The 27,660-nt window shown below is 49.4% G+C and overlaps 2 protein-coding genes and 1 long non-coding RNA gene across 4 annotated transcripts in view; 1 reads left to right on the top strand and 2 right to left on the bottom strand.

Annotated features, from left to right (window-relative positions):
• Window positions 1-1,841: 1,841 nt before the first annotated feature.
• On the bottom strand, window positions 1,842-14,882 carry LOC125612557 (SIGLEC family-like protein 1). Its single transcript, XM_048790434.1, has 5 exons — window positions 14,548-14,882; window positions 8,830-9,128; window positions 8,125-8,406; window positions 6,742-7,987; window positions 1,842-4,963 (listed from the first exon to the last, which is right to left on the bottom strand). The coding sequence occupies exons 2-4, from the start codon at window positions 9,014-9,016 to the stop codon at window positions 7,881-7,883; spliced, it is 576 nt and encodes a 191-aa protein (XP_048646391.1). The 5' UTR covers window positions 9,017-9,128; window positions 14,548-14,882; the 3' UTR covers window positions 1,842-4,963; window positions 6,742-7,880.
• Window positions 14,883-16,958: 2,076 nt separating this feature from the next.
• On the bottom strand, window positions 16,959-22,163 carry Siglecl1 (SIGLEC family like 1). Of its 2 annotated transcripts, XM_048790433.1 has the most exons (5): window positions 22,000-22,163; window positions 20,617-20,898; window positions 20,362-20,467; window positions 18,606-18,759; window positions 16,959-17,085 (listed from the first exon to the last, which is right to left on the bottom strand). In XM_048790433.1, exons 1-5 carry the CDS (start codon window positions 22,037-22,039, stop codon window positions 17,038-17,040), a joined length of 630 nt encoding a protein of 209 aa, XP_048646390.1. In that variant the 5' UTR covers window positions 22,040-22,163; the 3' UTR covers window positions 16,959-17,037. The 2 variants fall into 2 exon arrangements, with proteins under 2 accessions (XP_048646390.1, XP_015352432.2); XM_015496946.2 differs by lacking the exon at window positions 16,959-17,085 and having other exon boundaries at window positions 18,300-18,759.
• LOC125612558 overlaps window positions 17,079-27,660 on the top strand; it is a 15,610-nt gene continuing 5,028 nt past the window's right edge. The window contains exons 1-2 of the long non-coding RNA XR_007342969.1: window positions 17,079-17,419; window positions 25,747-26,110. This is a non-coding gene — a long non-coding RNA (uncharacterized LOC125612558). The remainder of the gene's footprint in view (window positions 17,420-25,746; window positions 26,111-27,660) is intronic.

Below are 27,660 nucleotides of genomic sequence, written 5' to 3'. Positions count from 1 at the left end.
CTCACATGGGGTTGGGGCTTTAGCTCAGTGGCAGAGCGCTTGCCTAATATGTGTGAGGCAATGGGTTCAATCCTCAGCACAAGAAAGAAAAAAAGGAAGAAAGAAAAAAAGAAAGGAAGAAAGAAAAGCATTTACAACTCCCCCCCAAAAAAATTAAAAAAAAAACCTCACATTTTTTTCTCTTGCAATTCTGGAGGTCAGAATCCATGATCAAGTGTCAACAGGGCCATACTCCCTCAGAGGCATTAAGGGGAGAATCCATTTCCTGCCTTCCATTTCTGGTGCCTGCCCTGTGCCTTGGCTTCCTGCCAGATCTGCCTAGTTTCTGGGTGTATTGACATGGCCTTCTGTCTTCTGTCTCTGCTCAAATTTCCCTCTGCCTCCCAGAAGGACACTTGGGATTGCATTTAGGATAGAGCTGCATAATCTAGGATAATCTCATCTCAAAATCCTTATCTTCATCACATTTAATTTTTTTTTTATTCATGTCATCACGTCTCATAAACTTGCTAGGCTCCAGGGTTCCGACCTGATGTCCTTGGGAACCCTTACTCAGGCCAGCACACCACATCCCTCCCCATCCTCTGTTTGCCTGCTTCATGCCCAGGGGTGACCTTGACCACATCTGCAAGCTCCCTTGCCCTTCATCCTCCAGGTCAGCTTGGACAAAGGGAGGCACGGACAGAAGGCTGGTGGGTGGCTGGAGAGTACACCCCTGGGCCGCCGCCCCACCATGGTTCAGTTCTGGCAGTGGAGGCCGCAGGCAGCCCCTCTTGGTGATCGGCATCCTCTGCAGGTGGCAGCTACGCCATTTCTCCCCCCGTTCCTCCAGGACTCAGCAGAACCTGACAAGGACCCTCCCTCCTGTTGCTGGAAGCTGAGAGCCTTCCCATTCCTTGGGCAGAGAGACCCTGACTTAGGGTGGCTCAACTTACTGTTTTTTGATTCAGGAGCAACTGTGCTTTGAGTTTGGAATCTGACCTTCTCCTGGGCTGGTCACAGGCTGCGTGGGACTGTCACATGCCCATAGGGCCACTTCCCCATCAGCCCTGGGGTCCCAAGGGTGAGTAACCGGCATCACTGCCGTGCACTGTGCGGTTCAGCTGGATGCTCAGTTGGTGTGTGGTCTGCATTTTCAATTTATGGTATTTTCAACTCACCACGGGTTTATTGTGAAGTGACCCCTTTTAGGTTGGGGACCGTCTGTGTCTGTGACCCCGCACACACCTGTAAGTGGTGCCTTTATTAGAAAGTCTGTTTAAGAAGTACCACTGCAAGGGGCTGACTCCTCCCTGGCAGGACCCTGCTGACCGAGTGCCATTAGTGGCTCTGCTGTTGCTCACTGAGTGTGCTCCTTTATGCTAAGGTTTCATAGGGTCTGGGTGGCGGCCGGAAGCCCAAGTGACAATGCTTGGAAGGCGCAAGAGTGTGAAAGATGCTCAATTTCACAGCAAATAAGCAAAGTAAAGAACCTTAATGGCCACAGATACTATTTCTTCATCTATTGTATGGGCAATAAAAGGAGCCTGGTTTCACAGGAGATTGGTACTGCCAGTTATTGACAGGAATGACATCGGCTCCCTTTCTGTGGAGGGCAATTTGGCCTGATCCATGAAAGTGATGTAACTGTTCTATGACCTGGAAAGTCCACGCCCCGAGTTTTCTCCTGCAGAGTTATCTCATGCCTGCCCAAAGGCGACAGACAAGGATCAGCAGCTTAGGGTTGTCCCTTGTGCTCAGGGAGGACGGTCTGCCTGAACGCCCATCACCAGGAAGGCTGCATCCATGCCCTGGGGGTCCTGGTCCACTTGTGTGGCTATAACAAAATGCCCCATGCTGGGTAAGGTATAAAGAAAGAGGTTTATTTGGCTCATGATTCTGACAGCGTGACAGTCCAAACAGCACGATTTCTGACACCCCTCTGGGACCAACATGGCAGATGGCATCACATGGAGGGAGCATATTTGAGGAAACCCACATGGCCAAAGAGTGAGCAAGAGACCAAGGAGGGGTCAGGGCCACTCTTTTAAAGAACCCAGTCTCCTGAGAACCAACCCAGCCCCACGGGAGACCTAACCACTCCCTTGGAGATCCACATTAGTCCCTCCTGAGGGTGGTGCCACCACGGTCATTCCATCACACCCCCCACTAGGCTCCACCTGTGACCGTCCTGCCACATGTCAGTAGAGCCAACTGGGGACTGGGCTTCTGGCACATGAACCCCCCGCGGGACAAACCACGTCCAAAGGACACTGATCTGGGGCGGGTTCGAGGGCTTGTTCTGAGGACGCTGAGCACGTGACACTGCGTGATGAGTCTGGAGGTGCAGCAGCACACCGTGGGCCTGCGTGTACATCAGCCCCTAGCCAGGGCCGCTCCACCTCGGCACCGTGGCCCCCCTGGCTGACGGTCCCCAGTGCCGGAGCGTCCTGTGTGTTGCAGGTGCCAGCAGCAGCCTTTCCCAAGCAGCAGCCTTTCTCCCTGCCCCATGAGGGCAGAGCTCCCAGCTGGGGATGGCCTCAGGAAGGGAGCACAGGGCACCAAGGACGGTGTTGCCTCCTAGGAGGGGACTGAGGAGGAGTCGGGCTTCACCCACCGGTAAGTCCTCGGCGGGCCTCAGCGTGTCCTGGAAACCCGGCCTCCCTCCGGAGACTCTCGGGCTGGCTGCGTCAGCTCTGGCTGCCCTGGGTCTTTCTCACCTGGTCCTCTGCAGGGACCCTCCTCTCACTCCCTTGCCTGTCACCTCCACACAGAGCCCTTCTGCGGCCACCCAGGCTGGGCCAGGACCCCTCTCTTCTCCACCTCTCTCTCTGGCCCTCCGCATCCCTGATGTCTGTTATAATTTCTACCTGTGCCGTGTCTTCCCTCAGGGACTCCACGAGGGCAGGGGCCAGTCCGCCTCCCTCGGGGCTCTGTCCTCAGGGCCGGGCACAGAGCAGGCACTCAAAGTGTTCTTGAAGGATAGGAGCCTCCACCCTGCTCATTGACCAAATGCCCCTCAGCCTCAAAGATCCCCCCCTCTGGGACAAGATCAGGCATGACAGACACACAGGGACACACTCAATGTTTTTGTGCCCTGCCCCTGGTTGAAGTCACTCGCTGAATGTCGTCATCCACAGGGTGGATGGGGAGGGTCCATCAGCCCAGCTCCTTACCCCTCTCAGTCTCATCCTCCCCACAGGATGGGGTAACCCTGGGGCCCAGCTCCCAGGGCTGCGAGGATCCAGCGGTGTGGTGGTCAGTGGTGGGTGTTGGCCTGGCTCAGCAGGGGTCCCCAGTTGTTTGATCAAACACTGGAAGAGGTGTGGTCCCAAAGGTATTTGTAGAAGTGACTGACGTTTCTAATCAACTGACTTTACTGTTCATGTTCACAGTGCCCAACGTGACATTCTCAGGCACATTTACAGGCGAGCTGATGGCTACAGTCAAGCAAACTAACGCATGCCTCTCATGCAGTTCCCTGGGTGGTTGTTGTGGTTCTAATCTGGTGACTGTAAGTGAAAATTATCGTGAAGGCGTAGGCGAGACTCATTCCATCAGCTGACAGGTCATAAGAGCAGAGCGGAGGTTCCCCAGGAGCAGGAGGTTCTGCTTGGGACCACAGCTCCAGCTGCTGCCTGAGTCTCCTCCCTGCAGACTTCCAACTTGCTGTCTTAGTCAGCTCCAGGTGCTGTAATAAAACACCACAGACTGGGAGGCTTATAAGGAACGGAGGTTTCTTTCTCACAGTTCGGGAGACTGGGAAGTCCAAGACTGAGGTGCCAGCAGATTTGGTGTCTGGTGAGGGCTGCGTCTGGTTCACAGATGGGGTCTTTATACCGCGTCCTCATGTGGCAGATGGAGCACTCTGCCTTTTAAGGGAATCTGTCCCATTTGTGAAGGCTCAGTCTTCATGACCTAATCACCTCCCCAAATCTGGGGGTCAGATTTCAACACAGGAGTTTTGGGGGAGCACGGATTCCGGCACCTGCCTTGCCAACCGTCCCCATCACGGGAGCCCATCTCTGCCGAGGATCTCAGGGTGGGTCTGCTGCTGGAGCTGTTCCGCTGGTGGAGCCTGGACAGATACAAATGGGAGCATCCATGGAACATGCCCAGAATGTGGCCGGCGTGGACAGAGGGCTCGGGAGACAAGGGCTGCTGCCGTGGTGCCCACGCCGCCTGGCTGGCTGCCGAGTGACCAGGCACTCTTCACCTGGCTGTGATGCAGGCTGGGAAAGGGACACAGCTACCCCGTGCTCAGGGCCAGGACTGGGATCCTAACACGTGGCCTGGCTCCAACATCCCCGTGGCTGACCACAGGTGCATACTCTTTGCCGTGACCCACGGGGGGGGGGGTGCTGTCCTCTCTCAGGAGATGGTGGCAGCCTTACCCTTGGCCATCCTCCAACCAAGCAGGGTGCAGGTGAATGGACTTAGGGGTGGGGTGGGAGGCGCAGCCTGGCCTGGCCCTGGAGGTGGAGCCCTGTGGGTGGAGCCCGATGGGTGTGGCCCTGGAGCAGGCAGGAGAGGGCAGGAGAGGGCAGGAGACCATCTGCCTTTGCCCCTCAGGCTGAGGCCCTGGGAGGGACCCTCTGCTTTCTGTTCTGCAGTTTCCTCGTGGGTAAGGATGGGGCCCACTGGGAACTTTGGGTGCTTCCTTTGGGTGGCTTCTTGCCCCCTCTGGGCCTCCGTTTCCTCCTCTGTAACGTGGGCCTGCTAACCTGGCCAGGTGCATGGGCTGCTGGGGGAAGTGGGCGATGGTGTGCGGGGCTGGGAGCGTGCTCAGTCCCGGCCAGCGCCTCCTCCATGGTCGCTCCCACCGCCTTCTGAAGCACGGGCTGCCGGGGGCTGTCCATCTCCATCTCCTGGGCTTTTACCTGCCCCCTCAACTGACCGCTGATGAGAGCAGGAGCTGCTCCCTGAGGGCTCGGCTCTCCTCTTGGTCCCACAGAGCTTCTCCAGGAGCCGGAAGTGACCTGGCCTAGAGGGCAACACAGGTGTCCTCTGACACATGCATGGTCCCACCTGCATCCTGACGTGGTAAGTCTGTCCTGGTCTGCGGGGTGTTGGCCCATCTGGGCTGGGTCCCTGCAGTGCCCTGTGTAGTGTGGCACCTGGGGTCAGGTGGGAAATGAGCAAATGCAGGAGGGGAGGGAAGAGCAAGAAAGGGAAAGAGTCAGAAAGAAGGGACGCGCGCGCACGCGCACACACACACACACACACACACACATACACTGGAATACTACACAGCCTTTAAAAGAGAGGGACCTGGCCATTTGTCCTGGATGAACCTGGGGACACTCTTAAGTGAAGCCAGACACCAAAAGGCAAACACTGCATGATTTCACTCATCTGTAGGATCTAAAACAAACATGTCAAACACAGAAATGGAAAAAAAAACAGTGATTACCAGGGGCGAGGAGAAACAGGGAGACATGGTGAAGGGACACAAATGAGGAGATACGCAGGGTGCACAGGTCCAGGGCTCACATGACCCTGGGGCTGCAGTTGATGGTACTGTGTTCAGGAGCTTTGCTAAGAGTAGACAGCAGGTGATCTGGCTACACGAGGGTCAGCCGGCTCATTTCTCGGGATGGTCTGTGCTGCCCTTGCCCGGGCTCTCTGAGTCCCTGCTGTGTGGGGAATGCCACCTCCCTGCGAGTCTGCACAGCTCAGGTACACTGCCAAGCCCTCCCTCCGCAGGCCAGCCCCAGCCCCCAGGCAGTTCCAGGGCTGTGAGGACCTGGAGTTCCAAATGGGCAGGACCTGGCTCTGACTCCTCTGTGTCCCCGCCCAGGGCCTGGCAGGTGGGGGCCTGGGAGAGGAGGTTGGTCCAGCAACTGGTGAGAGCCAGGCAGCCGGGCCCCAGGCCTAGAGCTCGGGCTGGAGTCTCCTCCTGGCCTGCAGTCTGTGCAGGCTGGACGGGACTGGTGGCACCAAAGCGCGACGTGATCCTCCAGTTCACAACACTCTGCCTTCTCCTGCCAGAGCCTTGGGCTGTGGGGGAAGCACACGCTCTGCCCCTCTGCCTTGGGCAAGCCTCCTGCCCTCGCTGGGCCTCACACAGGCTGGGATCCATTCAGCCCTTTAATCCTCTCCTGTGGGTGGAACTGGCTTCTCTTTTGAAGTCCTAACCCCCCCCCCCCCACACCTCACTGTGCCACTGTATTAGGGGAAACAGATTTACACAGGTAATCACGTTAAAGTGGAGTCAGGTGGGGGTCTTAATCCTATGTGCGCTGTAAGACGAGGTCAGGACACGGACACACAGGGGAAGGCCGTGTGAGGATGCAGGGAGGAGCGGGGCATCCACGGGCCCTGCCCACACCTTGATCTCCAGTTCTAGTCTCCAGAATCTGAGAAAGTTCATTGCGGTGTTTGAAGGCTCCCAGTCTGTGCTGCTCTATTGTGGCAGCCCCAGCAGAGTAATGAAGCCCCGCTGCCAGTCTTCACTGTCCTGCGTCCGCAGGGCCTTCCCCAAGGGCTGGGGGCTGGGCCTGATGCCCTCCCTGAGGAGGGTCCTCATCAGGGGCAGCACAGGGCTCCCCTGCTCTGAGGGACCTTGGCGCAGCCCCTTGTGCCGGCCGTCACACTGGGAAGGAGTTGGAGAGCTTGCTGCCAGCGCAAGGGTGCTGTGTGGGGGCTGGGTAGGAACCGGTCCCTAATAAGTGCCCCCTGGTGGTTCTGCTGGGCCAGTGTGGCCCTGGCCTGCATCCCCGACAGGTTGGTGGCTGGGCTCAGCCTGGCACAGGGACTTACCTGCAGCCCAGGCCTGTGGGGTTGCAGCTTCCAATACACTGGATGCTTCTGGCTGCCCCAGCAACTCTGGTCTCCTGAGGGCCAGGGCTTCTTTGGCCCTCCACCGAAGCATCTTCATCCTAAGGCAGTGAGCCCTCGGGTGAGTGCTGGGCTCAGTCCCGCCCCCACTGCAGTCCCTGCCTCCCCCACTATTCCCACAGGGAGCTCAGCCTGGAGCCAGAAGAACAGGCCCTTCCTCTTGCTCCCTCTGTGATCAGCACTGCCTGCTTCACCCCAGCGGACAGTCACAAACCCCTGCTCTCTGGGTGTGGCCCCTCTCCCAGCCTCCAGTCTGTGCCCCACCTGGCCTTAGAGATGGCCCTGCACCTCCCCAGCTCCAGGCCTCCTGTGGCACCCGGCCCTTCAGCCAGGCGCCCCCACCCTGCTTGTCCATAGCTTACCACCCTGTCGCCATGTGTGCAGCTTTGTCTGGGGACTTTTTATTTTACACATTCTGGTTTATCTTGACATTATGGGTAAAAGTCTGCATGTCCTACAAGGGGCTTCCTGTCTCTGTGAAAGCCGGGTGGTGTGCGGGCGTGGATGGGCCCCTTCGCCTCTCCCTGGATGGATCTTGGTTAACGAATCACAGACATATCAAAGACAAATGATGATCCTGGATGAATCCTTTATCTACAAATCATGGATAATTCAACAAATGTAGAGTAACATATTCTTTTTAAGCCCACATGGAATGTGTATGAAAAACTAAACAAAAATTGTGCTACAAAGAAAATAAGAAATTGAAGTAATACATAGGATATTTTCTCATCTTATTGAATTTAAGCTAGAATCAAAAAGATCATTAGAAAATATTGGTATCTACAAAAGCCCGTGGGTCAAAAAATTATCATGGAAATTAGAAATATCCTAACCAAATGAGAATATAAGTAATTCATATCAACCTCCATGAGGTGCAGTTAAAGTGGTGCTTAGAGGGCGATTTGCAGCCTTCAATGCAGATCAAGCACAAGGGTCAAGGACATACAGTCCCTTTCGAGAAGGGAGACAGACAAAATGAACTGGAAGAAAGTACAGGGAGGGAAATAAAAAAGGCAGCGTGCACTGGGCAGGCTGGCGATGCCCTTGAACTCTGGTACTCACGCAAGGAGGACAAGGCAGAAGAGGAGCAGCGCGGACGCCATGGCCCCGTACACCGTGCCCTGGACCAGCCCTCGCAGGAACATGCTGGAAACAAAGCTCTTACCTGTGATGGGGAAGAGAGGGTTGGTTTTCTCCTAGGGCCTTGAGGTCTGTGCTCTCTCCTCCCACCCTGGGCCCATCCCGTCCTGGTCCCGAGGTGTCTTCACTGTGGTGGGGGTTCGCAGGCCCCAGCACACTCACCTGGTATCAGGAAGATGCTGCAAGTGTGGATTCCATACGGATTCCTGCCCGCACAGTGCAGCCTCCTGACTATTTCTGGATCCCCCCTGAGGCTGATGGTGCTATTGGCCCAGGGGCCAAGCGTGGTGGAAGTCACCTGGAGGCCGCCATCCACGCTGTTCACACCCACAGGGACACCGCCCACCCACCACTGCACAGAGGGCGTGGGGATCCCGTGGAAGGAGCAGCTGCACTGCAGCGTCTTCTCCAAGGAGCAAGAGGAGTTGAGCAGCCTGGCGGGTGCTGTGGAGAGGGAGTGGGAGTCAGCAAAGCACCCGGCTTCCCTGCTCCCCCCAGGACCCAGCTCTCCCCTTAGTTGTTCTTTTCTTTTTTAAAAAATATTTATTTTTTAATTTTTAGGTGAATACAATATCTTTATTTATTTTTATGTGGTGCTGAGGATGGAACCCAGTGCCTCACAGGTGCTAGGTGAGCGCTCTACCGCTGAGCCACAACCCCAGCCCCTTAGTTGTTCTTTTCAAGGAGTTTCAGAATCTCAGAGTGGGGCTGGGACGCAGAGAGGCTCCCCATCATCTGCCCCAAACTCGGGCTCTGCTCTTAACCCTGACCTCTTGGGCCCAGAGGGTAGGGGAGATGTGACTGTTGCAATCAAGGACTCAGGACTTTCTCTTGGGGTCACCATTTTCCCATGTCCCCAGCACTCACAGACCGCTTGGAGCTTGGCCAGGCTACTTCTGGTCGAGTTCTCTAGGGAGAAGTTCAAGTGACGCCCAATGATGGTGCCATGGTCCTCGGGCTTCAGGGTGAGGTGCAGCCCGGAGGAAGAGGAAAAGGAGGAAGAGGAGGAGGAGGAAGAGGAGTCATTGCTGGAGACAGCAGTATTGGAGGACATGGTGGTTCCTTCCAGGAACTGATCTCTTTGTGGATGTCTGGATGGTGCAGGTCAAGGTCACCTCCCTCGCTGCAGGAATCCTGGGATGTAGAGGTCTGGTTCTGGGTCAGGTCTGAAGGAGAGACAGGGAATTCACACTTGGGGTCAAGAGACCCTGGTGGATACTTCACTGCTGCAGTGTTTCCATCTAGAACCCCTCCCCGCTGCCACCCTCCCAACATCATCATGGAACCTGGGATTGTGATCTTGGCATGGACTTTCACACCCAGACTTCCTTTCTGTGCACTTCAGAGGCTCACATAGGAGGCAGAGCTGGAACCTGACCTCTGCACTTTTGAGACTGAGGTTGAGCACCTGTTCTGAGAACCTGCTTTCCTGGTCCCTCGGCTGTCCTCAGACTGAGTCCCCAGTGCTAGCTCCTCTGGATCTCCTCCCACCACCCCACTCCTCCTCAGGCTCTGCCCCTTCCTGCCTGGTCTGTGATCATGTCCCCCTCTTTATTATGAGCTGGAAGTTGCTGGGAAAGTCACTTCCCTTCTCTTTGCCATTTCTATTCCAAAAAATAAAGTAACAGCTGCATTTATCTAACAGTATTATTCATGTAAAAATTTAATATTCAAGGTTTTGTAAAGTACCTGGTGAAGTAAAAGTGACACAATTACCAGAACCCCCTCTGGATTTCCTTCTTTGCAAAGCACTTAGTGCAAGAGACTGAAGGTCACCTGACACTCGGAGTTCAGCATCATCCCTCAGGGACAGCACTACTTTGTTCTCTTAGATCTGTGTAGAACAAGCAGCCACGCTGTTCTTTCCAGTATATCACGGACTGCAGGGCCCAGTCTTGTTCCTCAGGACTCCTTCCAATGGGGGACTCCGTCCCCGGCATCACCAGCAGTGGTGGCACTGGGTTCATCTGCAGCCGCAGAGAAGCTGATGTTTTCATTGAGCCAGTAGCTTACCATCATGGAATGCCTGGGGATTCTTTGGGAAATTCCCATAGGGAATTGTAGCACACACTCATTCACTGATGTGTGAATACACACACACACACACACACACACACACACATACATATATATATTTGGTACCAGGGATTGAATCCCGGAGCGCTTTACCCCTGAGCCACATCCCCAACCCCTTTTTGTATTGTATTTAGAGACAAGGTTTTGCATAGTTGCTTAGGGCCTTTGCTAAGGTGCTGAGGCTGGCCTTGAATCTGCAATCCTCCTGCCTCAAGCTCCGGAGTCTCACTGGTATATTCTTGACTTCCATCAATACAGAAGAAAGTCTAACATGTAAAACATGTAGGGAGGGATCTAACTTGACAGACCTACCTCAGGTCCTCAGTATCTGCTCTGTGCATCTAGAGAGTAGGGTTTGTACCCATTCCCTGGGTCAGGGTGGAGCATGGAGCGTGGCTGTGGTTGACACCCACACAGGGAGCCTGGTGTCCTAATGGCCTTGTGGAGTTGCTACACCATCCTCCAGGCTGTCCGTATGCCTGTATCATCCTTTCCAAGCCAAAGAGGAAAACGCGTCCTTTCTACACATACGCCACACGTTCCTACCTCTCTGTGTTAGCTTGGGCCACTGCCTTTTATGACTCTTTCTTCTGCCTACTTTGAATCCCACCTCCCTCTAAGCCCAGGTCAAAGGTAACTTCCTGCTGGAAATTCCTCTCTGGATCCCTACAACCTGGACCCCAGAGGCTCTTCATCAGCTTCTGAGGCCTCTTCTAAGGCAGTGTTTCAAGCAGTCCTGAGGGTGACTCACCTGATACCCAGCCTCCTGGGGTCCTTATTTCAGATTTGTTCAGGCAATCAAATCCCAAGTTTGAAACAAACAAACAAAACCCTCTGTTTTTCTGTCTCTTTTATGCCTAAGAGTGTAAATGTGACAGCGCTGGCCAGTGAACCAGGTGGAAGACAAATGCTATAAAATTATTATCAGCAAATAAACACCTATTCATCCTCCTCCCTTTATGCCGTCAAGATTGAGCTTTGAAAGCCTGTTCTTTGCCTGGAATATTAGCTAATAAAATCCCAGAGCTGGTTCAAAAAAAAAAACAAAAAACAAAAAACAAAAACTAAGTTTTCACAATAAAGTAAACTAGTCTCAGAAAGAGTTGAAGGAGACATTCCTTTCCCTGCAGCAATAAATCAACAGATTTTGTTGGGTGTTATAAAATGGCTCGAGGAATTGGATTTGATACTGTGCAAAACAGAGAACATTTATTAGGGTATCATTTATGTTCTCCTCTGCAATATGCAGTTTGGTATGAATATTCATGACTATTACTGACAGCTTCTAGTCTTTGTTAATACAAATCTGCCCTTGGAAGAACAATTTAAATAAAATGGTCTTACGAGACTCCAAAAACATTAGAAATCATTCCATGTCTTATGAAAATGATCCAAACAAAACAGAATTCTGATGGGTTGTCCTCCTTGGTGATGGCTCAGGTGACAGTAGCACCCTACCTGACATCTCCGCTTTCCTAAATCACGTGCTGTCTGCGGCTCCATTGCACTCTCCTGCTAGATTATCAAGCAAGGATTGTGAAAGACGTTTTTACGTAAAATACCAAACCCAGGAGGCTCCCTGCTGGAGATTTCACTTGTTCTGATGTTGGCACTACTTCTTCCTTGTTGCTTTCTTCTCCCTTTTCCTGAAATATGGGTGTGATGCTGGAGGCGGAACAGCCATCGGGCCACCACGAGGTTGAAACCAGAGGTGCGAGGATGCGGTGACACTCACACAGGAGCCTGGTGCCCTAATGGCCTGGTGGAGTTGCTACACCATCCTCTAGGCTGTCCCCATGCCCCTTCATCTGGCTGTCACTCTAGTAGGAAAATGGTGAAATAACTATCTAGGGAATCCACCCAAGAGTGGGCTCCTTTGGGGAAAGGCCTACGTTATAGATCTGTGGGTCCTCCATGCTAAGACAGGTTCTTGTCCAATAAATATTTGTTCCCGGCTTGTAAAGAGCACTGGCCTGGGCCTGGGATGGCCGAGTTTGAGCTTCAGCTGTTCCTTGTGTCCAGCACTGCTTTCTGGCTGACCTGATGGACATTTCCAGCTACTACTAGGAGACCAGGGATCATGGATGCTCTCCCAGTTTTCCTTGTAGCTACTGGTGGCCATGTGACACAGTTGTGATCAATACTGCACAAGTGGAAGTTGGCTAGAGCTCTAAAAAGTCTATTTATTTATTTGTTTATTTTGGGACTGTTTACTTGGATTGAACCCAGGGAGCTTTACCACTGAGGTACAGTCTTAGACCTTTTTTCTTTTCTTATCTTTTTTTTTTTTTGTATCGAGATTGAACCCAGGGCATTTAACCACCGAGCCACATCCCTGGCCCTTTTAAAATATATCTTATTTAGAGACAGGGTCTTACTAAATATTTGCTGGAGAAAAATGCTCTTTATAAGCTGGGAACAAAAGTGCTTACAGCCTTGCTAAGCTGCTGAGGCTGAGTTTGAACGTGAGATCCTCCGGCCTCGGCCTTCTGAGCTACTACACCCAGCAGTATATCTTTTCTTCTCTTTTGGCATTTCTTAAATTTATTGAAATTTTACTTGGGAGAGGAATATATATTTTCTTAGGGACATAATTTAATCCATAACACAAGGGAAATTAGAAAAATATTTTAAATTTTTGCCAATTATGTGATTTGGAAAGCCTCCAAGTCACAGGATCTGCCTCTACAAGCTGAAAGACGAGGAAAGCCAGGGGTGGGATCCAATCTGAGTTCAAAGGCCCAAGAACCAGGAGCTCCAACACAGGCAGGAGAAGGCGGATGTGCCCAACTCAAGAAGAGAGGATGTTTACTTTCTCCTACCTCCTTGTTCTATTCCGACCCTCAGTGGATTGAATGATGTCCACCTACACAGCTCATGGGGGGTCTTCTTTAGTCAGTCCACCAATTCAAGCATCAGTCTCTTCTGGAAATACCACACAGTCACCCCCAGAAATATTTTGCCATTTTACCAGGAATTTATTTAGACATCCCTTAGCCCAGTCAAGTTGGCACATAAAACTCTCACATTCGTTTTTTGAAAAAATCCAATAAAATTGATAAACCTTGAATAAACTGACCAAGAAAAAAAAGAAGTCACAAATTATGAATATCAGAAAACTATGCTTTTCGTTTGGAATGCTTACATTACTCATAGTTCATACAATTATTGATATGGTTGCCTTGAAATGTACTATCTTCCTAGTTGTTTTCTATTTGTCCCATCTGCTCTTCATCCTTTTCTCTCTTCTTGTCTAGTACTGGATTAAGACAGTATTGTATTTCACTATTGGCCTTTTGGTTATGTCTTTTGATAATTTTAAGTGGTTGCTAAAGGAATACAATATATCTCTTCAAATCTTTAGCACCATCTATCTTCAAATAATACACTATCTCACATATAGCAAAAAAAAACTTTAGCCAGGTTCAGTGGCACATGCCTGAAATCCCAGTAGCTTGGGAGGCTGAGACAGGAGGATCACAAGTTCAAAGCCAGCCTCAGCAACCCAGCAAGGCTGTAAGCAAAAACTTGGTGAGACCCTGTCTCAAAATAAAAAATAATTTAAAAAAAGCTGGGGATGTGGCTCAGGGGTGGAGCACACCTGGGTTCAATCCCTGGTAACCTCCTTCTCAACAACAACAACAAAAATCCTTTGTAACACTATATTTCTATGTCATCTCCTGTCCTTCAAGCTACTGTTTTTCTACATGATACCTCTTGGTATTTTATAACCCCCTGCCAATACTGTGTTGCCATCTTTCTTTTAGAATGACAGGAGTGGCATGTTCTCCCATCCTTCCCACTCCTAGGAGGTGTACAAAGCACAGTGGTGAAGACTGTGGCTCTGGAGTCAGCCTGCCTGAGTGTAAGCCTAGTTCCAGCACTTGCCAGCTATGTGACTGTGAGCAAGTTATGTCCCCTCTCTAGGCCTGGGTTTCCTCACCTGTAGCTGGTAGATTATAACAGTACCCAACCGGTAGAATCACTGGGAAGATTAAATGAGTTCACGGATGTAAACGTAAGCACTGAATAACCAAGTGTCCATCATCCTTCACTCTACCCTGTCTGGTCACTACAGGCATTTGACTCTTTCCAGTGATGCTTTGGTTAGTGAACCAACTTCCTCCTTCTCTCAGCAAGGGCGTGCCCCAGGCTTCCAGAGGATCAACTGTTTCTCTCCTTCAAACCCAACTTCCGCTTTTCAAGTTTTTTCACGTCCAATTCCTTCCTTTTCCTCTAATTTAAAACCTCAAATTGAAGGCTGGGAAGAGGCTGGTTCCAGCTGGGGCTTTGCCAGTGACTCGGTGGATAGCTCCGGCAAGTCCTTCCCTTCTCCGGTTCCTCATCTGTAAACTGGAGCGTTTCTCTGCAGAGCCTGCGGCCGTCCTGCAGACCCAACAGTCTGATCTCCTCTCTCTCTTTTCCTCCCCAGGGCTGAAGCTCCCTGGGCTGGCTTCACGGCAGCCTCCTTCCCCTCCCCTACACAGTCGTTTCCTTTACCAACTTTACCTCCTGGTCTCAGGTTCTGAGCGCTCCAGCCTGGCCCTTCCTCAGGGTCTCCCCCTGGCTATTTCCTGTCTTCCGCAGCTGGGCTGAAAGCACAGGTGACAGTTACAGCGACCCTGCCTGGAGAAACTACTTTCCAGAGGGACAGACTGGTCCAGGATTTAAGGACTCAGCCCAATGAACTGGCACGCGGAGTAACTGTGTCAATGTCCTTGTCACACAGGGCAAGGGACCAAGGTCGCGGAAGGCTAACTGATCAGCGGATCAGCTTGTCAGTCCGTCTGAGAGTCCCGCGGAGCGTCACCAACCTCGGCCCTGGAGGTCATCCGGGGATACCAGCCCACTAAGCCCCGCCCACGATGACCCGTCCACGGGCGTCCAACGGGCATGCGCGCGCTGTGCAGAGCCAATCAGGGCCGGCGAAGCGCGGGGACCGCTGGGATGGGGCGGGGCGGGGGCGGGGCGGGGGCGGGCCGGGCCGCGGGGAACGCTTTGGTCTCCTCCGCCGGAGCCAGTGCTCTCGACAGGCTACTTTGTGGTCCAGCTGGCGTCCAGTGGTCCAGATGGTTCTAGACTCTTGCCAGCCCTGGCCAATGAGCTGTTAAAGGACCCGGCTCTCTCGACCCAGTGGGCAAGCGGGTGAGGGACTGATGGAAAGCCGTCAACCAAGGAACTGGAGTCCAGCGCTTCACCCTCAGGACCAATCAGAAGGCAATCTGTCCATCCCCTTGTTTTCCGTCCTGCAGCCCAGGCCCCTGCTGCCAACAAACCGAGGCACGTGAGGAAGCCCTGTTCTCCATTCCCGTGCCCAGCCAGCCCTGACCGAGCCCCAGCTGAGACCCGGTCCTCTCTCCCACTCATTTGACCTCATTCTCCTCTCGCTTCCCACACCTACCACGCTTCCTCTCCCCAACCTTGTCCTCTTGTCTCTCAAGCAGATTATGTTTCTTTAGTAGAAGCAAACGTCGAACCTTTAAAGAGGATCATAACTCAAGACTTCTGCTATGCAAGATTCGTATAGATAGTCACTCTGGATATGAACCCATTTTCCAAAATTACAAAGCAAGAGAGGAAACAACCCCCCAGGAGTGAGGCTAAACTCACTAGAGCACTGGAGTCCCTGTAAGTTCTGCTCCTCTGAGCTCCAGCCACGTGAGCCTGCCCTAGGCTTTTAAACTCACCAAACCTCCCCCATCTCAGGCTAGCATCTGCTGTTCCCTCTGGCTAGCTCCTAATAATAATTCAGGACCAACACAACACCTTCTCTGAGAAGCCTTCTCTAATACAGGTTCCTCTCCTGTAGTTTCTCACAGTATTGTTCTTTTCTTTCCTAGCACTTATCAATATTTTATTTATTTATTGGTACTGGGGATGGAACCTAAGGACACTCTACCACTGGGCTATATTCTCAGCTCTCTCACTTGCTCTTTTAAATTTTGAGACAGTCTGGTTAAGTTGCTGAGATTGACCTCAAACTTGAGATCCTCCTGCCCCAGCCTCCCAAGTTGCTGGGATTACACGTGTGCACCACCATATCTGGCTCAGTGTTTTACACTATAAATTTGTGTGTATGTCTTCATGGTATACTCACGCAGACCAACTCCATGGGGACGTGGCCATTATCTTGCACAAACTGGGTGCTTATACTTCTGTGGAGAATGTGAACTGCATGTGACAGCTGCTTGTACATGTGGGAGTTATAAAAGCATCTACTCTGAGTACAAGATGTCTCTCACTGGTGCTGCAGGATCACTGTTCACTCATAGGGAAGAGATGATCCTCCTTCAATTACTGAAAACTACTGACATCTGGATCCAGAAGGGGGGGTTGTCTTTCATTCTGAAGGGAACAGTGCATAGCCATAGTACATCCTAATGCCAGAATCCTGTTCTCACTCCTTGCTTGCCTACTTTTCAGCTTGGCCAAGAAATTTTGCAATAATCTCCCGAGGACTCTCTTTGCCTCTCTCATATCTCCATCTCTGTGTTTCAGGATCTGTTTCCATATCTCATCATCCCACTTCCTTGTTTCAAACCTTAACAATGCTTTATAATTCACTTGTTAATTCATGTAATTATTTGACAAGAATTTTGAGAGATTCTTATATTTTAAGCACAATTATAGGTACTGGCAATACAGCTAGAAAGCAAGACAGATGAAGACCTTCTTCCCATGGAACTGCATTCTCAGAGTCAGGATAACGCCCTATGAGATCAAGCTCCAGTGCCAGGTCCTGGCATTCAGGCCCATTGTGGTGTCTTCTCCATTCTCATCTCTGGATACTATTTTGCTCATGCTCGTGATTTTTGCTCACCCAGGTGTATGTCATGTAAAGATACTGAAGTTTCGAGGGGGATGAGAGGTCTTGTCCAAAGGCATACAGTCACTAAGCACTGAGGTTGGGATTTGATCCAAAGATGCCTGGTGTTCTTGTATGTGTATCTCTTGTCCCACGATAGAGGCTCAAAACACCTTCCTGATGGAGCTATCTCATCATTTCACATGTATTTTTCCTTCTTGTGACACCATCACAGAATGGGGCTAACCAAACAACAAATCACAGTTTATCAACAATGATTCTGAGACCAGGTTTAAGAGTAAACCTCAATCCATGGAGAACCAGCACAAGGGATAGGTAGGGGTTGAGAGGAATTTGTGAGCTGTGGAGATTCTGATGGCTCTGAATTTATTATCAACTCCATGCTTTCTAGGGACTCAGTGGGTTTTGTGGACTTTTGTAATTCCATGGATACAGGGGACTCCGGGTGTCATGGAGTTTTCACAGCCTTCACTGTCTCCAGTTTAGCTTGCTTTTCCTGGAAGGAGCTATGGAACAGTCAGGCAAAGAAAGAAGGATATTGGAACAATTCTAGAGGTGAGTATCCACATCTTAAAAGGATAGCTCTTTGAATACAGAGGTAAGCAACATGGATCAGGTGTTGGCTTAATCTTTGCTCATAATCCCATGATTGGAACCTGCAGCCTGTCTTCTTCCTCTGGTCCTGCCCCTATGCATCCCCTGTACCAGGTGTCACCAAACTATTCCCCAGATTCCTCTGGGACATCTTGTTTGACATTCTTAGATAGGTTTGGTCTTTCCCTCCTCTGGGCCACCATAACCCCATGGATTTTTTTTTTTTTTTTTGTGAAGGCGCCTTTTCTACCATCCTGTTTGCTCACTGAGGGCAAGACCTGGGTGAGACACCAGCATTGCACAGCGCAGAGATTAGGAGATTTGATAGGAAACATTGGTAGTATTTAATAGATATAATCTATAAAGGGACACCAATTTTTCATATAGGGTGCTTGGAGGGTGGCAGAGGATTTCTGGTCTTAGAGAGTAAGAAATGGTAAACAATAGATGTCTAGCACCTTCCAGCACTTTCCCTTTCAAGTGCTGCAGAAGATGGGAGTGAAGTATGAATGAACGAGTAACCGAGGTGTGGCCTGCCTCCAAGCACTTCAGGCTGTCTTGGGCCTGTGGCATCTACAAGGTGCTGAACACTGCTTGCTAAACACCCAGAGGCCAACCTTTGGTTTCCACTCTGATGCTAGAACCATCGCTAGGGGTCCCCAATTCTCTTCCCAGTGGAGATTCAGTGTGCTGGGTGTGTGCGTGCGTGCATGTGTGTTTGTTGCAATCCTGATTACTCTTTAAATTATGTCTCTTAATTTTCATCTTTCATAAGGCTCTCTGGGGCCTTAACTTCACCACCTATAAAATGATCTGTAAGCACATTCTATGTTTATATATCAATACTGAATAGGGGAGATTCTTCTCAAGCCCTGTATTAACTTCTTCCTGTAGGACTTTTATTTTTATTTTTGCAGTACAGAGGATTAAACCCAGTGGTTCTCTACCAACCAAGCTACATTTCTAGCCCTTTTTAAATTTTATTTTGAAACAAAGTCTTGCTTAGTGATCAGGCTGGTCTTGAAATCCTCCTGCCTCGGCCTCCCGAGTTGCTGAGAATACAGGTATGTGCTACTGCACCTGGCTGTCTTTGAGTCTTAATTATCTTATCTTGATAGACTGGATTCCAAACATAATGGGTACCTACCAAAATCTGGTTCTCAGAAGATGGGGTGGTTATGGATTTCCCTGGTTCAGCATTCTTTGGAGACATCTTGGGTTCTGGCCTACTGACTTCAGGGTTCTTTTGTGCTTTGATCTTTGCAGTTTTCTTTGCATTCTTCTTTCTGATATGCTTCACTCTAAGGAAATGAGCGTCTTATCAGTTCTGGCTCTCTACCTCTCTGCATCCCCAAATGGATTCTGGTCTTGATCATAGGTTCTGGTTTAGAGCCCCAACAACACTACCAGCTTGCTGTATTATCTATGGGAAGCCACATAACCTCGCTGGGAATTGGTATCATACCCTATATAATGGGGATACCCGGTACACGTAAAGAGATCACTAGTCCAGCTGACTACTTCAAAATAGCTCATCAGTTTTCCCCACCACTCACTCCTTTTCCTCCACTCCTCTGATGGCCAGTCATTCCCAATCCCACTGCTCTCGCTGCCTCTCGACACTTGCCTCAGCATAGGCTTGGCTCTTTCCTGAGTGATGAGGCACCATCTGCCTGCTCTGGCCTCCGGGCTCTTGCTGTCTGATCTGTCCCATCCCAAGGTTATGCTTCCATTCCCAGCTTAGCAGTCTCCCATGGCTCCCAAACAGATATTCAGTCCAAGGCGTCTAGCATCCAAGCAGCCAGAGGCCCTGATGCCCAAACCTTGGCCTGACCTCCAGCAACTCTGCCTTACTCTGGGCTCCTAGCCAGTATGTTCAGCTAAGTTTCAAGGGTCTTTATGAAATAACACCAAGGACCTTTTCCAACTCATTTTTAACCATTACCTGTCACTTTCAAGGTACCTGACTTCACACAGACACTGAGAAATGCTTCAATGTGCTGCTGGGCTTCTATATACTACTTTCCACCAAAATGAGTACTTGGTCTTCCAGGCCCATTTCAGACAATGCCTTTTTTGTAGTACTGGGGATTGAACCCCGAGCCTTATGCATGCTAGGCAAACACTGTACCACTGAGCTACATCCCCAGCCTTTTTATTTTGAGAGAAGGTCTCACCAATTTTCCTAGGCTGGCCTCAAACTTGTAGTCCTTCTGCTTCAGCATCCTGAGTAGCTGGGGTTCTAGGTGTGTGCCACCACACCTAGCTCTGTCAGCACCTTGCGGTCTCTCTGTTGGCTTCTCCAGGGCCACCACTTCTTTCCCAGATTTATCTTTTGTAAAATGCACTGAAAACTGAGTCCCATGGGCGTGTCTTATGGCATGGTGTAGCCCTGGTGTCTCTGTAATGACCCTTTTCAGACCCTGAGCTCACTGACTTTGTCCTCTCTGTGCTGGTACCAGAGCTAGAGTATGCAGGGTAGCAGGCAGGTAGGTAGCTGGTAGTAGGGAGAATTTAACCACAGTACTGGCATCTGCTGTGTGCCCCCAAAAGTCTCTGTGTTAGAGACCTAGTCCCTCAATTCACATGTTAATGGTATTTGGAGCTGAGGCCTTTGGGAGGAAATTAGGATTAGATGATGTCATGAGGGTGGGGCCCCCATGATGACATTAGTGACTTTTACAAAGAGGAAAAGAGACCTGAGATAGCACCCTTGCTCTGTCTCACCAAGGAGTGCCCTCTGCCATCTTATGATGTAGCAAAAAGGCCCTTACCAGAAGCTGAGCAGACACATGCCATGCTCTTAGACAGAACTGTGAACCAACTAAACATCTTTTCTTTGTACATTCCCTTGTCTCAGGTATTTTGTTACAGCACCAGAAAATGGACTAAGGCATACTCACATGAAGGGGAGGAGGCAGAGGAAGAGCAATGTGACTGCCATAGATCCATAGACAACACCCTGGAGCAGCCCTTTCAGAAAGATCTGGGGAGCCAAAGGACTCCTTCCTGGAAGGAGAGAGCACGTGGGGAAGGTTTCCCTCCCAAGACCTCAGATTCAGAGCCCTCCTCTGGTTGCTGTGCCAGTCCCCACACCAGCTCCCCAGCCCCACCCTGCTCACTACTGTCCTCACCTAGTCACCGGGTCCTCCACTCACCTGACATCAGTAGAATGCTCACAGCATGGGTTCCGTTTTGGTTCTTGCCCTTACAGAGAAGGCTTGTGCCCATTTCTGGCTCCTTGGCCAGGTTGATGGTGCTGTTGGCCCAGGGGCCAAGGGTAGTGGAAGTCACCTGGAGGCCGCCATCCACGCTGTTCACACCCACAGGGACACCGCCCACCCACCACTGCACAGAGGGCGTGGGGATCCCATGGAAGGAGCAGCTGCACTGCAGCGTCTTCTCCAAGGAGCAAGAGGAGTTGAGCAGCCTGGCGGGTGCTGTGGAGAGGGAGTGGGAGTCAGCAAAGCACCCGGCTTCCCTGCTCCCCCCAGGACCCAGGGAGCTTCAGGTAGACTTTCTAGAGCCCCACAGGATCTAGGCCTCACAAACCAGTACCCCATTATCCCCCACCCCTGGGGTGCTCGGCCTTGGGATGATGGGGAGTGATTTTCTGAGTTCCTGCCGTGCCTCCGATCCCCGTTCCCCAGGTTAGACACCGGCCTGAGCTCCTCACACCCCAGCTTCCTTCCGCCTTAGGCTCTGTGATCAATCTGTGTCTGGCTGCTGTTGGGCAAATCGCTTCCCTTCTCTTTGCTGCTTCTAGGCTGGTGAATTGGGGCAGTAACCAAAACTATCTCGTTATTATCTGAGAGTGAATTTGTAGTGCTTCTAGCTCAGTGCGCGATGAAGTATTTACCCATTTGACAAGTAGAACACCTTTCTGTTTCCTTCTTCCCAGTCCCTGGTGGCCTCCTATGGAGCCTCCACCTGAAGCCAAGATTGCTGTGGCACTTTCTGGGTAAGAAGGTTTGAAATGCCCCCACTCCACACAGAATAGGTACGACACGTTGACCATGTGCTAAATATCTTGGATTCACAAGGACTCCAATAATGAGGAACAAGTCTTTACACTTTTATGTGTGTTTTCATTGATGTTTGAAGTTGCTAGAGGAAAGGGAGCATTAGCCCTTGATCTCTGACTTTCCATCTGGGTCATTGTGGGCATGGGGAGTTTTCAGAGGGTTCCGCACACACCCCGGCCCCTGCTGCCCTCTGCACTGTCTTTACCACCTGGAAAGAGTGCCCAAGGGGATACGAAGATGCTGAGAACCGACTGACCTCAGGGCTCCCTGTAACACCCGAGTCAGCTCCTTGTGCTCACTTGTCTCCAGCCTGCCTGAGTGAGCCCCCACACCACCCTCACCTTCAACACCACGCCCTGGCCCAGCCGAGACACTAATCTGCACCTCCTGTGTCTTCTCACCACCGTAGCCCGCCTCTCCCCTGGCTCCCTAGACTGCCCAGCATGCTTCTCATCTCACCCCATAGCCCGCCCTTCCCCTGGCTCCCGAGACTGCCCAGCGTGCTTCTCATCTCACTTGGCTCTAGCTGTGGCAGCCCCCTGAGCAGTGGGGACATTCTCAGGCACAGGAGAGCCCTTCCCTGTGCCCGAAGGGACGAGGTGATGGGTAGTGGCAAGAGGATGTGGTGGAGGGAAATCAGATGTGTCTTGGCAAGGCAGGGACGTCTGTCTCCTTGGTCATCCCGAAGTCCTATTCACCCGGAGAAGCAGGAATTATATAGGACGAGATCTCAGGAGCAGCCAGGACAGCTGGGACACTCTGCCATGTGTAGCCCCAGTGCCATGTCTCCTGTCTCTTTCCTTGTCTTTCACTCCCCTTCCCCATTCCCCTGGGTTCTTTAAGTTCTCTCTTAAAACTAATGGGGATCCGTGGAAGGGCTGTGCGACAGGGAGGGACAGGGTCAGGAGGGTCGGATGTTTGGACAGTTCCATTGGCACTGCATGAGAAATGGCCTGGATGGTGAATGTCTGCAGACCAGGTGGCCAGAGGAGAGACGGTGGCTGTGGTCGGGAGAGAAGGCTGCATTCGTGTTGGTGCCTGAGTGGAATTTCTGTGGTCTTTGCATTGTCCAAAAAACTGTCAATCTTCAATCCACATATTGTAAGACCCAGACTATCTACTAAAAGAATTATAAAGTTTTCAAGCTAATAGAGAAAGAAATATAGAAGAAAAAGCAATACCAAAGAGGGGAATGAGTTTATCTCACTTGTTTTTCCCTGACTACTACTACTTTATGTTTAATTTGGTTTTCTATTTCTGGCTGATCACAGCTTTAGCTGCATCCCAAGTTTTGATAAGCAGTATTCTATATACATAAATTTTCAATATCATTAAGATTTAAGTGCATATCCAGTTGAGAATTTTAAGACTGACAATATCAAGGGTTGGCAAAGATGTATAATGCTGAACTTTCATACACCATTGGTGAGAATATAAATTAGAAAACCACATTATTTATCAAAGGAGAAGATACATATACTCTATGACCTTGTGTTCTACTCCTAGATATATAATCAATAACAATGTTTGCATATAAACACCGAAGACAAGTGAAAAAATGTTTGTAGCAACAGTATTTATAACAGCCCAAAGTTAAGCAATTCAAATATCATTACAAATAGTATGGAAAAATAAACAAGATACTACACAGCAATTAAAACATAAGTTAATGCTAGAAGAACAATGTGGATCAATTTCACAAAGTGTTGTGTGAATGAAGCCAGATACAAGTAAATAATAAAATAGGAGTGTATTAATTTTAAAGTTCAGGAAAAACACAAGGCTAAATCAAAATATAGTGTTCATGTATACACTCATAGTTAGTAAAATTCTTTTAATAATTGCCAAAATGCCAACTGTAAAGGTCAGGGAGGACTTGTGGGGAGGAAGGAGGTGGTAGGTGGCAGGGGGCGATTCCATAGGGCTGCACCCTCCACGGGCATCCCTCCAGTAGCCCAGTTCTCCATCGTCCATTGGCCTGACTACACCACCAGGCCACTGGCCACTGCCCATAAGTTGGTAAAAACCAAAGATAGGGGCAGTTCAGTTCACTGAACTCACTTGTTTTTACCTCCTTCAATCTGAGTGTCAGGCTTCCAAACAGGATGCTGTTCATCCCCTTTGGATTTTCCATCCACAAACCAATCAAGAGCTATTTCTAGGCACCGTCTAAGTAATGGAGGGATCTGGCAGCCCCTTAGGTGGTTCCAAAGCTGATCCTGGGGGAAACGAGGCCACCTACTCATGGATGCAATGTACCTCTTGCATTCCTCTAGTAGCATGTTCTTTATAAACCACTTTCATTGTATTATGGACTTTTCTGCAATGACCTTCCTTACTAGAGTGTTTCTTTACAACATTACAAAACACATCAATGGGTCCTTACTTTATGTCCTCTAGTGATAGGTGCGATTTTAAACCCAATAGCCAACTAGCTCTCTCTCAAATGGAAACGTTCTGGCCCCAAATCCCAGCATTCACCACTGGGTGGCTCACTAGCTCTTTGCTATAGCTCTGTATCTAAGGCCTCCGAGGGACTTGCGTGGTTTTATGGACAGGAGCTAGCAAGAGTCCTAGATGTGGGATTTATGTCCTCCAAAATCCAAATAAGCCAAACATTTGGTCCTAACTTGCCCATCATATATATATCCTATACTGTTTCAAATTAATAATCGAGTGGGTTTGGGCAACTTTACTAGTACTCATTTAGCATGTTAAATCAATGTTGGTTGAAGGGAAGATTTACATGCCTTCTGTTTTACCACAGTGGATAGGGGGAGTGTTTTCCAGGCAGAAACAATATCCATCCCCATACTGTGTTCAGGGAAACAGATTTACATAAAGTCTCCTCAACCATTCCAATTTTCACCCAATTGGGGGGTGGGAGTACTGGGGATTGAACCCAGGTGTACTCTATCACTGAGCCAATCTCCAGCCATTTTTATTTTGTTATATTAAGACAGGATCTTGCTAAGTTTCTGAGGCTGCCCTCCAACTTGCAATCCTCCTGCCTCAGCCTCCCCAGTTGCTGGAACTGCACGTGCGCATCACCATGCCTGGCTCATCCAAACTTTAATCCCACAATTCAATACTTTCCCAGCTCCAACTAGGACTTCACCCACAGGGTTTTGAATCACCATGTATGGGATCCCCATGTCATGGAGTCCTATAAATATCTCCACATTCATCCCCAGACCATCCTACCACTAATGGTCCCCAGCTGGTGGCCAGGCCAAGGGATCCAAGCCCTTTTGTCACTTATCTTATTGGACTGCTCATTACCTCAGGAGATTTGAGGTCAGATTTCTTATTGTCATAATTGCACTTTTTTTGCTTTTTATATCCTTCCAGATGAGAGTAAATAGAGCAGACTTCATTTGTTTTCTTCAACATTGGGATGGGTTGACAGTCAGGAAAGCTCACCCAAGCCTAGTGTCCGGTTTTTCCTGGGCCTCCATCACATAGGTGTGGTTGACATCCTCCATGTCTGACCACAGTACCTGGCTCTTCTGAAGTGGAGCTGACACCACCTGACAGACACATTCTAAGTCACATGATTAGACTATCTGCTGTGGCCTGCTCCACTCTGAATCACATTGTTAAAAATATCTTATCAACAGCCTGGGCACTAAATCACATTTTTAGATTATCCAGCATGATTTAGGCCCCCAGGAAAAGACAGTCCTATCAGACATGACACTCAAAGATTTAGACACTATCTCCAGAATAGGGCAATGACCTTTCTTCAGGAAAGGCTAAATTTGTTACTACACCAAATGATGAATTCCACATTCAGGAGAGCAGTTCAAGAGTGGGAGATGTGTTTGAGGGAGGAGTGTAGCAGAGGGTAGTGTTTTGAATTTTGAGCTGAACTGTGGGCATGTGCTCTTGTGATACCTTTTTTATGCCTTTCTATATATTTAAGTGAAAATTGGATCATTTGTCATTTATGTAAAAGCTTTACACATGTGTATTATATGTAAGTGTATGTACCTGTAAATTCACATATAATATGCTCATGAATGTACATACAAGAATGAATCAAAATGAAATGTTTAATAAGGTGGTACTTGTGCTTACTTATGGTTATAGCTGAATTAGGGAAAAGAAGTAGAAATTTTAGGTATTTTATTTCCAGCTTTATTGAGACATAACTGACAAATAAAATTATGTATATTTAAAGTTTACAACGAGATGGTTTGATATCACACACAGTGAAACGATTACACCATCAAGTGAATTAACATACCTGTCACTTCACAGAGTAACTGTCAGTCAGACTGCTCCAGAAGAACAGGAGAAATAGAAGATCTGCAACTACAGGAGAAGATGTCTTAGAGTAGCTTACAGGATCGGAGGATGGACAGTCCCGCGGCGGCCAGCAATCCTGGGGGCTGCTCAGCCCAAAAGCTGGGAGCCTCAGAACAAGAGGACCAACGATGCCGCTCTAGTCCGAGGCTGGAGGTGTGAACACCACGTACCGCCCACCACCACCACCACTGAGAGCGGCTGGTGCTTCCACATTCGGAGGCTGAAGAATCTGGGGTCTGACTTCGGCCAGCAGCAGAGCACACCGCGCAAGAAGGGCCTCGCACGCACACAGTCTGTTCCTGGCCCCCGCCTCTGGGTGAGTGCTTCCAAGTTCAGGGTGGGTCTTCCTCTCAGTTAACTGACTCCCCCCCTGATCTTCTCTGAAAACACCCTCACAGTCACAGCCAGAAGTGTGCTTTACCAATTCTCTAGGCGGCCCTCAATCTAGTCAGGTTGACAACCAAATGTAACCATCAATAACCTTTTTGTGTCTGTGGTAAAAACACTCAGAATCCACTCTCTTGGCAAATTTCAAGTTATTACCTACAGTCACCACGCTGTACACTGGGTCCCCAGAACTTAACTCATCCTGCCTCACTGAGACTTGGTACCCTTTGTCCAATATGTCTCCATCACCCCTCAGCCATGGGAAAGCACCATTCTACCCTCCGCTTTTATAAGTTGGACTTTTTTGGATTCCACAGGTAAGTGAGGCCAGGCAGCTCTTGTCTTGTGTCTGGTTTACATAGCAAATTATCTTCCAGGTTTATCCATTTTGCTGCAAATAGCAGGACTTCCTTATTTTTTATTTTATTTTATTTTTGTGTGTGTGGTGCTAGGATTGAACCCAGGGCCTTGCGCATGCAAGGCAAGCACTCTACCAACTGAGCTACAATCCCAGCCCAACTTCCTTATTTTTTAATGTTGAGTAATTCTCCACTCTGTGTGCACGAATCACGTTTTCCTTATCCATTCATTCACCAATGGACACTTAAGTTGATTCCGTAGCTTGGTTATTGTGAATAATGATGTAGTGAATATCAGGGGGCAGATGTCTCTTCAAGACACAGACTTTGTTTTCTCTGGATATGTACCCAGAGGTGGTATGGATCATATGGTAGAGGGATTGTTGGATCACATCATATTCCTAACTTTTTAAAGGAACCACCATAGAGGTTCACATTCCCACTAACAGTGTGCAAGTTTTCCTTTTCTCCTCATCCTCAAAACTGGTTATTTTTCTAATTTTTTGATAAGAGCCATTTAAACAAGTGTGAGGTAATATTTCACAGTGACTTTCATTTTTGTTTCTCTGATGATTAGTGATGTTGAGCATTTTTATACTCATGTGTCCTCTATCAAAAATGACTATTCAGGTCCTTTGTCCACTTCAAATCAGATGAGTGGATTTTTGCTGCTAACTTGTTTGCGTTCCTTTATCTTCCAGATTCCAAGCCCTTATCAGAGGCAAGGTTTGCAAGAGTCTTCTCCCATTCCGTGGGTTCTCTTCACTCTGTTGATTGTATTCTTTGCTGTATGGAAGCTTTTTAGTTCGATGCCATCCAGTTTGCCTACTTTTCTTTTGTCCCTTGTTCTTTCAGGGTAATATAAAAAAATCTGCTCAGATTAAGGTCAAGAAACTCTTGCCTTGAGAGTTTTCTTTTCGTAGTTTTACAGATTTAGGTCTTATGTTAAGTCTTTGGTCCATTTTGAGTTGGTTTTTCTATGTGGTACAAAATAAGTGTTCACTTTCATTGTTCTGCAAGATGGAGATCATTTTTCCTAGAATCTTTAGACTTTATTTGCTGTAATTCTGCTGGCAACTACTTTTAAAATTAATTTTCGATTAAGATATAATTCATACAT

Source organism: Marmota marmota, unplaced genomic scaffold, assembly GCF_001458135.2.
Source record: "Marmota marmota marmota unplaced genomic scaffold, marMar, whole genome shotgun sequence".
Taxonomy (NCBI): Eukaryota; Metazoa; Chordata; class Mammalia; order Rodentia; family Sciuridae; genus Marmota; species Marmota marmota.
The sequence above is the reverse complement of the archived record's forward strand: the minus strand, read 5'-3'. Positions and strand labels throughout refer to the sequence as shown.

What these genes read in the sequence shown, in the direction of transcription:
- Siglecl1 (XM_015496946.2), bottom strand. Translation starts at nt 22,039, where the DNA reads ATGTCCCCACTGCTCAGGGGGCTGCCACAGCTAGAGCCAA. An exon ending in GCTGCCACAGCTAGAGCCAA is followed by an intron (nt 20,899 to 21,999) that starts GTGAGATGAGAA and finishes CCCTCTCCACAG; the next exon opens with CACCCGCCAGGCTGCTCAAC. An exon ending in GAGCATTCTACTGATGTCAG is followed by an intron (nt 20,468 to 20,616) that starts GTGAGTGGAGGA and finishes CTCTCCTTCCAG; the next exon opens with GAAGGAGTCCTTTGGCTCCC.
- LOC125612557 (XM_048790434.1), bottom strand. Translation starts at nt 9,016, where the DNA reads ATGTCCTCCAATACTGCTGTCTCCAGCAATGACTCCTCTTCCTCCTCC. An exon ending in GGCCAAGCTCCAAGCGGTCT is followed by an intron (nt 8,407 to 8,829) that starts GTGAGTGCTGGG and finishes CCCTCTCCACAG; the next exon opens with CACCCGCCAGGCTGCTCAAC. An exon ending in CAGCATCTTCCTGATACCAG is followed by an intron (nt 7,988 to 8,124) that starts GTGAGTGTGCTG and finishes TCCCCATCACAG; the next exon opens with GTAAGAGCTTTGTTTCCAGC.